Genomic DNA, 12274 nt, shown 5'->3' on the forward strand with positions numbered 1-12274 from the left:
AGTTTTAGATGAGTTATATAACTGCAAAACACTTGTTTATGATAACAGAAAAAGAGACAAATGGTTGACATTTTAGCCCTGAAGTCAATCATTCCAACAACGATAATAAAAAAAATCTTGAAAGAAAATTGTGTATGCAAATTGGATTTGAAAAAACAAAAAAACAAAAAAAACAAAATCTGAAGGAGTGGGTTACGTGGTTCTACAGAGTGCAAAGAAGTCTGAATCAACATCATGAAATAAGAAGCAGGAGACATATTGCATTCGAAGAAACTTAAAACATTTCAAGTTAACAAAAAAAAAGGTCATTAAATTTAATTATTTAGGAGTCCTTTCCAGTCATACAAAATGAAATTTGACTGAAATCTGTTAAAATCCTAAATACTCAGGACTTATGACTTGTGCAAGGTTGTATGGAATGTAGTTATTTAAGATTAAATTTATGACCAACAACCTATGACCTAACATAAAATGAACTTATACCCAGCTAAAAATTTTTGAAATTTGTCAAAATTTAGAGTTATTATTGATAGTGTAAAGAGAAAAACACATTTTGAAGGAGGTAGACCTAGGGTAAAGGACACAACTCTTACAAATCATTGGAATGTTTGTATTCAACATTTTATATCAATCTAATGAAAGCATCAAAGTAACTTGGATAAATTTCATTCTGTTTCAGATGAAAGCTTGATAGGCTTTGGTGAAATTGAATGTACTACAAACATATCACTGAATTCAAGAATTATATCCCTTATCCTAGGTCTATCTCCTTAAGTAACAAAATGTTTTCTTGATTTTTTATCCTGCAAAAATGACATGAAGAAACAGCCAGTAGTATTTTGTTTAAATTAAATGTAAAGCAATGCTTTCTTTTATCCTGCAACTAAGCTTTCTACTATACAAATAAAGGGTGTTGAATAATGCAAAGCTTTATTCCTTCGCTGCATAATATCGTCTCCTGGTTACCTTTTCAGTTATGAGCAACAACAAAAACAGGAAACAGGTAACAAGTTTAGAGGTGCCCTCATCGACCAACATGCTCATTTATTTCCACTCGCTTTTAAATCTGATATTTTCCAGCAATATACATGTATTACACATGAATTTACAAAGGCTATATTTTAAACAATTAAAAGAAATGCCACTAATTATATTTTAATATTTAAGTCAAATTGATAAAATGAATGAAGCAAACAAATAAAACAAATACCAACCAAAGAATCAAAAGAGAAACAGAAAATCAGTAACTAATATCAGCCCTTACACATCATGTCCTAAAACCAAAACCAAGAGTTCACATAAAATTTCATAATTTTAAATCAAATCTAATGCGTAAACACAGATTACAGCTTTATCTTACAGAAAACACTCGATCACAGCATCAGGCCAATATCCCCTGGAAAAACCATGACGATTGTCAACCTAATTCATCCTGTCAGCTGTACGTTTGAATAAGTCTTGACTGTTCACTTAGAATCAAGCTTTTCATTACTCAATGGAACAGAAAAACAAATACATTCTTTATTAAACAAACAAATGCATTCTCATCACCTTCAATGAATGGGAATTTATCAAAATGCATTCACTTGGAAAAAGGAACAAGCTATGGCAAATTTCCCTACTATTGTTTCAGAAATACTGGTCCATTACAGGGCAAGGCAGACAGGCTACAACATAAAACTTACATCAAAACTGTATAATTTTCAAGCACTTGAATTGTAGCAATATTAGACTGTTCTGCCTATCAAAATTGATACTATGTAAAATGATCTATACCAATTTTACCTTAAAGGCCTGCAGTTCAATGTTATTTAATGCTGTTTTTTTTTTTTTTTTTTCAATTTAATCAAAATTATCCTTTTAACAAAAGCTTTTATCTCTTGACGGCCATCACTGACAAATTAATAAAAAGATTTACTTACATATAACATAAACAAAAGAAAACACTCCAGATCCTTATAAATTTATCAAATTATCCTTCAATGCCTGAATTTTCTTATGACCTGTACTTGTGGCAACATACCATCTTGCTGAACAATGGACCAACTGTTACCGTCACTGATTTATCAATTAAACCTCATAATATGCTATATTATAAGTTACTATTGTGGCCTATTGATTGAAAGAATTTATCGTCATATCAACCGACAAAGAAAAACCTTAATTAACAGCCGTGAAACCGTTTAGAGAGGTTGGACAAAACTTGAAAAGTGACATATCCCAACGGTAATGAGGTTTAGCAATGAATTAAAAATAATTATATCCAATTTCTTCTGAATCAATAAATACATCAAAATTGGTGATAAAACTTTGAACGGGATCCACAACTGTAAATAAAGACCTTCTATTTTGCCGATTGAAGGATGCTTATAGTACAGAATTATAAGGTTAAAAGCTTTTCTGAACATCTGTGACACAGGTTCAATCATAATAGAATCACAGATATTTGTAATAAAATGCTAACAGCTACTCTGACAAGGATACTTAGTTAAGCAATGAAATAATATCATTAAATGTGAATTACAGGAATGGCTTGATATTTTGACTATTTCCAGCGTTTTAAACTCCCTAAACCTTCATAAAGTTTACAATAAATATGGATACAAAATGTTTAAACAAATATATAAATTTGTAAAATAAGTTGAAAATGTCCAAATCAGACATGTCATTCTGAAAACAACTCCATTAATATATGACATTGTATCCAAGTAGAAGAAGCTTTTAGGTACCTGAAAACATTCTACTCAATGCCAACCTACTTCAGCAACAAGTCAATAAAACAATTACCAAAAAGGTTTTCCTATCAACCTTCACCCATGCCTGAAGCCCCTAGTTAGTGTAATATATACTAGTGCAAATAAGAGAACAGCATCCACATCCTTTCAAAGGCAATAAAGAAGAATCATATTTTAGAAGACTAGTATAAATAAAGTGAATCTTAGTTTAACATAAGCCAGGTACAACATTATTTCAAACCTACCTGTAAAAGGGAGTGATGAACTTGAATAACAGCCTCTAAGTAGCCATGAAACATCCTTCTGATCTGATCCTCATATTTCTGTCCAGCCAAAGATACAGCCACATTTGTCAAGTCAGGTTTGTGATTGGTGGATGCATTATCGAAGCTTCCAATGAATTCTTCATGGTTTCCAATTTTTCTTGCTTCAGTATTTTTATTAACAGGGGCTCTGTTAAAACTATTGTTAAGTTTTTGTTTAATTACACTGCTATCTACATCTGTGTGATTGTTTCCTGACAAAACTTCATCTTTAAAATTTAAATTTTTTAATGACTGTTTGTCTTTAATATCTGAATTACCGTTTTGAAAATCTAAAATTTCCAAATCTGGTTTTACATGTACTTGTTTATCTATAGATTGTTGCAGCCATTCATCGACTAATGTCTCCTGAGGTGATAGAATCTCTATAAGATAAGATGTGATCTTATGGAGAAGTTTATACAAGTTTTGGTCTATAGTGGGTGATCTCAATTCCAATACTTTTGCTGCAACCCTATTCAAAATATGTATGGTCTTTTCAATAGCATCCATTTCAAACTGAAAGAAAATAAAATCAGTACAGTAAGAATAATGTAAAAATATATTTAAAGTCTGCTTTGGGAATGGCAGTCTAACATATAAAGCAATCACGTTAAAAATTCTAAGAACATCCGAATTACACCTTAAACATTTATACCCATGCTCTTGACTACACTGCAAAATAAACTGATCAAATTAAGTTTCACACTCTGTAATTAAATTGGACAGTACTGTGAAAACCCACATATGCATCCAAGCTTCTGCATTCCACAGGTAAGTGACACTATATATAGATTTACAGACAGACAGACTAGGGGACATTGGCAATACAATATCCTTGTGAAAAGTTTAAAATAAGTAACTGAAAGCAGCTGAAGTAGAAGAAATAGATTACAAACACAATGCATATGTTTAGGAAATTAATTTTGTCTAAAAATCAATGCATTACACAATAGCACTGAATGAGTGACTAACTCTAAGTAACATATGTGGATTTAATTATATTACATAACAAATCATCAGATGAAATGTTAATTGGTATTTTCCTTGTTTGTTTGAGAGGACTCAGTAAACTCCACCAAATAAGGAAGACAGTAAAAAAAAGACAAGTAAAATTAACAGCTGTGCAAGCACACACCCTCTTTTCTTGTTTTACAAGTCCCTCAACTCTGCAATTAAAATTGGCAGAAAATAACAAACCTGATCTTCATCCATTACATTTACGTTTTGTACCAAAAAATAAACATTAAGATTTAAATACTTTTGAGTAAGTATACAAAATTAGGATGGATTGAGGGATAAGCTATATAGTATAACACATTCAGAGAAAGATGAATATATAACATTTATTAGATTTTAAACAGACTGGAACAGTCTGTTGACTTAACCTTTGACCAAATATCAAATGATTAGTAGCAGTTTATTTTGAGTCCTCTCACTAGACTAACTTAATCAACTTTCTAAAATTGCATTTTCAACTTTTTACAATTGTACAAAATAATTAATCTTCAAGTTTTTTTTCAAAAATAATCCCCCACCCCCCACAAAAAAAAAAAAAAAAAAAAACAAAAAACAATAGAAAACAAACTCACTGTATGGTAATAAACTAAGCCTAGGAAGATTGACTAAAAAAGTTCTTCTGACACATCCTATCTTCAGCTCAATCCACATCTAATTGATCACATTACTGGAATTTATACAGAAAATTCCCTACACTAAATCAATATCTAGATCCAGTACACAATAAAAGTTCTAAGATTCGTAATTAAATATAATTGGTACAAAAAACACTAAACAATTTAGATAAAAGATACCTAAATTATATACGACCAAAGGAAATCACCTCCCATTAATCACATTTACAATTTGATTAATGTAAAAAAATGACCATTGATTTTCAATAGTGCAAAGGATTTTATTTCAAAGTCAGAAATGTTTATTTCAAACTAAGTGCTATTGTATCAATAAATTACAATGATAAAAAAAATCTTTCTGAATGGTATTATGGCTCATGTCTTGTCCTTTTTTTCCTAATTTACAGTTTTTTTCCTGTCAGTAGAGTGAACGTAGCTTTCAAAAAGTTGTCAGTCTTTATACAATTGTCAACTTTTGTTCAGGGACCAATAACCAAGAGTTGGTCCTACTTATGTGAAGAAGACTAAAATATACCCAACCAAGGGACGGTCTTACTTATTAGAGGAAGACTAAAATGTACCCAACCTAGAGTCGGTCCTACTTATGTGAGGAAGACTAAAATGTACCCAACCAAGAGTTGGTCCTACTTAGATGAGGAAGACTAAAATGTACCCAACCAAGAGTTGGTCCTTCTTGTGTGAGGAAGACTAAAATGTACCCAATCAAGAGTCGGTCCTACTTATGTGAAGAAGACTAAAATATACCCAACCAAGAGTCGGTCCTACTTATTAGAGGAAGACTAAAATATACCCAACCAAGAGTTGGTCCTACTTATGTGAAGAAGACTAAAATGTACCCAACCAAGAGTCGGTCCTACTTATGTGAAGAAGACTAAAATGTACCCAACCAAGAGTCAGTCCTACTTATGTGAAGAAGACTAAAATGTACCCACGTTAATCAAATAAATAAATGAGCAAACTTTGACACTTTAAGGCTATTCTTTAATCAAAACCATTAACTGGTAAATATTTTTAGTAAAACAAGTTGTAGCTACATTGTGCTTGGAATACCCCCACTCAACCAAAGCAGAGATGATTTTACGAGGTCAACAAACAAAGCAGAAATTGGCAAAATCGGAAGTTAATCTACAGTAAAAAAAAATTGTAACCGTAAAATCTGGATTTGAAATAGCAAAAATCTGCTAAAAAATGGAATAAAATCATCCCTGAACCATTTATGTCAAACCTGGAAAAGGGGAGACATGCACAAGTCGTAATGCAAAAGCAATATTCCAAATATCTAAGCATTCCCTCTAATAGAAGCTTAGATATCTACTGCAGAATAGTGTAATGGACAGACAAGGTGATTGTAATATGGGTAAAAAAAAAAAAAATTCTCAAGGATGTAACCTCTGTCTTCTTAAATGTAAATATACAGAAAAATCTTAGGCATACCAGGAGGAAAACAGACACACATACCTAAAATAAATATGATCACACATATCTTTAAGGGTTTTTTGGGAAGCTTGCTGTTCCTCACAATTTGTATTAGTGGCCGGTAGTGAATGACTAGAATTTCAATTTCACCTTCCATGTGATGATAGATTTTAAGTAAGTATTCTATAGAAACTGGGGGGAAGGATAAGGGTCAAATATATGATGAAACAAAAAATAAATCACAACTGAAGATCAAGACCTCTGATGAAGGTAGTCGGTTAATACAGATAAAATTAAATAACCAACCTCTAATGTTGGAAGCACCACATGTTGGCCAACAGTTACATAATAGTACAGTTTTAGCCATAGCAGTAAAAACTAATATATTGTGGTAAGTTTGAGTTATAGTGCTGTTTTATTGTATTTTAGGCTTATGAGAAAGGAAAATTCAATTAAGTGAGAAAATTGCATGGTTTTACATACTTTGACAGAGTTTTCTACCACTTTAATGTTTACCACAATGAACACTAAATCATTCTAAATTAATCATCTCCCTGAGTTTTACTTTATTGAAGCATAACTCAATTAATGTTATGTAACTTTATATTCAAATTAGTACCAATTAAATTCAATTCTAATTAGGGCTCTAGAATTTTTATTGCTTCATTTTGAACTAATATACCTGGGTAAAAGTCCCATAATATTGATGCTTCTAGGTGTAAAAGTTGTTTAATTGAAAGTTATAATGCAACAAAGTCTATGGCAATTTATGCACTAAAAGACAGTGCCAAAACAAGATAACTATATAGAATAGCTAATGTCACACAATAGCTACATATACTTCAGTAGTCCAGAATTCATCTGACCCTGCAACCCTCCTCTTTTTTATTTGGATATTGATATGTCGGGTAGGACATATCAATACCAAACCCAACAAATCAATATCCAAATTAAAAAGAGAAGGGTTCCAGGGTCAGAGGAAATTCAGACTAATACCTTAGCAGATGTGCTTTAGTTTGTTCATTTCTTTAATTCAAAAACTCCAACACTTTTTGTTAGATATACCTCTAATGCATTTACTTTATCAGGCTTAACTGAATATAAATTAATTTGAGATAAATACTGCAGTCTGATTGGTTAAAATAATTTTGTTATATCTCAATGGATAAAAAAAATATTGACATGCCCCTATTCAGTTAAATTCAGAGCTACATTTCTCATGTTTAAAAATCAAAATATGTTATAAAATTAATTTATCAGAATTGAACTTCGTGCAATAAACAATACGCACATGGAAAATTTATTTTATTTTTCAACAGACAAAATTTTTATTATTGCCAATTCTTAAATGGAAACTTAGGTTTAAGTCTATGGGTTTATAACAAATGAGAATTCTAGAGCATCATCAATAATTTCAGATAGAAGGATCTCCTAACCACATACATCACTTAACAAAGGTAGACACAATACAAGTACTGTACCTATACATATCCACTAAGCTGGTTGCACCATACTATCCTATAAAAATCCATGAGACCACCAACATATTTGATAATATTTGAATAGCAGGGAATACAGCTCCAATCACGTATGGACAGACAGTACCATACCATAGTATGCCTATCAAAGGACATGCTTAAAAATAGTCTAATGTGAGTAAAAAGTCGGCCAATCATCAAATTAGACTCTCATGGATCCACAGAAACCTACATGATATGAACCAGTCCCAAAGGGATATACAATAAAATAAATTCTATCACATTTAATGCATTAAAAACCATTCTTTCTGATCCAATTCTCTGCTGAGATGTCAGATTACTTCATTTATCAGTTATCTCCCATTGTGAACACATAATCAATTCCTTTTTTCTTTAATTGGTAAATCCCAGACTCGAATTACAGTATCATGCAGAATTTGCAAGTCAAAATAATTAGCCTGTCCTTCTAAATAGAATTTGACTTGGTCTAGACAATTGTTATACATCTAAATGTAACAATGATATAAGCTTGGAGCATGGGCATGAGGAAATTCCTAAAAAGGCTATTTAGCATGTCACTGCTGAATGTCACATTGTGATAATCAAAGCCAACAATTTGTCAAATACTGAAAATAAAACCAAGGTAAGAAGAAATCTAAACTATTTTTTTCAATTGTATAAACTATATAAATATAATCTTTGCATCAAATCAAATTAGTTTTTAATTAAAAAAAAAAAAAAGAATTATGCAAGATTTAGCAATAAATATAAGATATTTGTCTGATATAATATTGGAATGAAATGACCACTTATGTTGGCTAGATATTAAGTCTGTGGGCTTTGGGACCAAAAGAAAAACCACCAAAATTTAACCTAAACATGCAAAAAACTTCCACAACATTAACCTGGCAGTTCACCTTTAAGCTGTTATTTTTTGCCATACCCACAAGCACCAAGCTTTAACTCCTAGACTCAACATCAAAATCGATCAAGTGTGAGTGTTTGTAAGAATCAGGCAAAATGAAAAAATCCGAAACATGCATGGCAAAACTCCTCTGATCTGACAATAAAATATCACTCAAGGATGCTTTCTCTATTTGAAAAGACCAGTATTTGATCTCTGCATCATTTGATTTGCTCAGAAATTTTTCAATAGAATCTTTGAAAAATGAGGTTTTTGACAGAGTTATCTGCCCTTGAAATGTTCATTTTCAGTGCATTTCAAAGAAATTATAACTCAATGATGCAGCATGATATGGAAAATATTGTCTGTTTTCTTTGATTCTGATGGTGCAAGTAGTCAAATTATACTATCAATATGATGTTTTTTTTTTCATACTACGTTTCACCTATTGCCTGATTCTTACAGAGACTGACATTTAATCAAGAAAAGATACAATATTTGATATAAAACATTAATAACAAATAGAACTCTCTTCCTTTCCCTATAATATGGGACATCCCTCAAAAATTGAGAAACTCTTGCTCAAATCTGATGAAGAATGAATTATTAAAGACCAGACTGTCTATCTTACTTATTTGAAGGCAATGAATTATTTATTGTATCAGAACAAAACACACTGGCTGGCATTCCCAGATAAAAATTCATTGTTGTTTTAATGGTCACCATGTATAATTAAAAGGTGGGGAGCCTTATCAATAGAAATGCTTGTCTCTTTTGTTTTTTTATTCCTTTTTTTAATGATGGATAGGATATATCCATAACAATCAATCAATTCCCCTTATAGGTGGTGGACAGGTCTATTCAGAAACAGTTGATTGCAGAAACTTCACAGGAAATAGACATGAAAACTTTAATACAGACAGATTATCAGTAACTGATAATTATTGGAATCAAGAAAACGATAAAACAAATGGAATAATTGACAACTGTCTTTTCCGGTGGAAAAGAGTACTGTTATTTAAAGCACATACCTGGTTTTGGGAGGAATTTTGCAGCTAACTTTTTCTGATGAGATTCGTGGTGTGCTTTATGCAACAGTGGGCCTGTAAATGTGTATTATTTTTTTTAATTCATTTTCTTCTCATCCTAAACCATCCTTAAAATAGCCTTTGTCCACACAATTCCGGCATTTAGGTTAAACGTCTTTTTGATTTGATAGGGAGCTCCTTTTTCTTTACCTTAAGTTATCAAAGTTATTTATAATATTGAACCAACATGTTTCAAAACACAACATCTGATCTATTCCAAGCAACTTAAGCTTCCGCTCTTTCTCCGATTTGATATTTTTCCTATATTTTAATATCTCATCATTTTTCATGTGATCTATTCAGTTCATTTCATTTCACTCCTTTATTATTTCAAAACAGATAATATTATTTTTCATTAAAGCATCTGGTTCATAAATAATGAGAAATAAAACAGAAAAATATCTTGGAACATTGAATCAGTGCAGTAATTGATCCATGATTTACAAATCTGCCTTTGAGGAATTCTCTAAAGAGTATGGAAAGAAAATGAAATTTCTTTTTATGGTCTTCATGAAGAAATTAAAGATAAAATTAAAGTATTAATGTGAAATTTGTCTGTTGTTAAATGAATTTAATAACGTTTGTAACTTTTTTTAGCCACATGAATCTACATGTCCCTTTAAAGGGGGGGGGGGGGTTGGGGAGGGGGGGAGGGAGGAAGAAACATTTTAAGGAAAACAAGATGCCACTAACTTCATAATAAACAAATTAATACAGTAATTTCAAGTACAAGTATTATAAAAAAAAGTCTGGAAATGTCCATTTAGGTCTATTTTAGAAATAAAATTTACAAAGATGAAGGCACATTTTTTGGTCACAAAACAAACTTTTAACTCCATCTGTGTTGTTTTCATATAAAGTCAACTCAATATTTGCAAGAGTTTAGAAAAAGTCTAGAATAGTCTCTAAAGTATGGTCTAATGAGAGACAAATTGTTATGTCCGGGGCCAGTCCAGTGCAGCAGTATGCAACATACACTTTGATCTTTAACCACCAAGCAATACCCACATAATAAAAGCTATCACAAAATCTGCAAAGATGATAACAAAAGTGTCAATCTGAAAACATTTTGTTGTGGAAAAATGAAAAAAAAAAACAAACAAAAACAAAAAACAAAAAAAAAGTAAGACTAAATGCCCCAGGAACCTTGTGGCTAATCATAAAAAGTACCACTAGGATCTTTTTGACAATATGGAATTCCAGCAGAAGAAACACATCATAAAATGACAGCAGATTCTAGTCCTCAATAAATCAAGATTTGTTTAGATTACAGAAACCTCATTTTTTCTGTTTCCTTGCCAGAAAAACAACAACTGATTGAATTGACATTAATCTTCTTATAAAAGCTTATCAGAAACCAGCTGTAAAAATTTTTTATTGTCCTATATATTGGCTTTATCTTAGTAATTAATTAAAAATTTATACCACAAACAGCCCTTCAAATAAGTCAATATTCCAATAATTCAACTCCTTTTCGGAAATTCTGTCGATTTTCTATGGTATCTATAAAATCAAAGTAAGATTTAATGTTTTTAAAGGGAGGCCCTACAATGACTGATTGTTTGTTGAAATAAAATACAGCCTATCCACAAGGAACAACAGCTTGAGGTTTCTCAAGAGAGAATTCAGGTTTGGAAAACTTATCATAGGATGAAATTATTGAAGGAATCTTAGAAAGTAAACATTAATAACCCAAACATACTTAAATAGTAGGACATGTATTTTAAATTCATTTATTACCTAAGATTCTGTCAACTAAACATATACATTGAAAAAAAAATTGCAGGTTTTGAAAATTCACAGAGGTTAACATGCCGGTGTCCAAAAATCAATTTTAAAGGTCCTGCAGACCTTTTCACAAAAACTATTTGAGTAAAAATGATCGTTACTTACGTCAGAACAGAAAATAGCATCATGACGTCACAAGTTGATGAACGATAATGATAGCGTTTCAACTTTGTATATAGCTGCCCTACTCCCCAAAAATAATTAGTGAAATGCTATTTTGATTTAATATAATGGTAAAATATGGGTCATGAGGTACGGTTGAAATCTATGAAGAAATAAGAAAGGCCTGAAAAACAAAAAAAAAACTAAGTTCTACTTTACTCAAGCAATATTTCAGTATATAAAACATCATTCCATAGCAGCTAACTACCATCAAATGTGCCGCAACATAAAATTTGTTTTAAAAATAAAACGGTAACGGCCACCAAGTATTGTAACAGAACACTAAGTCTCAGTACCAAATATGACTTCAAAAGCAGTGCTCAACTATATAACGAGCATGCTGGGCAATGTTGCTTAGAAAATAAAAGTATCTTATGGCATTTTAATTGTAATTCAATACTAACTATTAGACCAGTTGGTTTTATAGCGGAAGTTCCTGAATTGGCAAACAGAGAGCTTTTTTTTTCATTTCATGAGAGAATTTATATGGAAATTTAATGCTTTCTGAGTCTTAATTGACAAATCAATAAAAAGCCTAAGACTCTAAAATATGGTGTGTCTATGATCCATGGAATCAATTGGAAGAGATCTTAAGCAATATTTACATCATGTTTTAGTGTATTTGGTCCTTCTTGTTTACACTTGTTTACTTTTCATATCTTCTGTACTGTTTTGACTACTGGTTTTACCGAATTTGACTGGCACCAATTTGATGCTGCCCGTTTGTGTTGAAATATACCAAAAAT

General features: G+C 31.3%; 1 protein-coding gene across 5 annotated transcripts in view; it reads right to left on the bottom strand.

The window, feature by feature from the left end:
• Positions 1–12274, bottom strand: part of LOC148603103 (polycystin-1-related protein-like) — a 259127-nt gene that overhangs the window by 68061 nt on the left and 178792 nt on the right. For all 5 annotated transcript variants that reach the window (XM_088553961.1, XM_088553962.1, XM_088553964.1 and 2 more), the window contains one exon: positions 2981–3556. In XM_088553961.1, coding sequence (XP_088410087.1) covers positions 2981–3556 — 576 coding nt within the window. The remainder of the gene's footprint in view (positions 1–2980; positions 3557–12274) is intronic.

Source organism: Perna viridis, chromosome 11 (assembly GCF_037379345.1).
Source record: "Perna viridis isolate PV_CMFRI_1.1 ecotype Kerala chromosome 11, ASM3737934v1, whole genome shotgun sequence".
NCBI classification, from domain to species: Eukaryota; Metazoa; Mollusca; class Bivalvia; order Mytilida; family Mytilidae; genus Perna; species Perna viridis.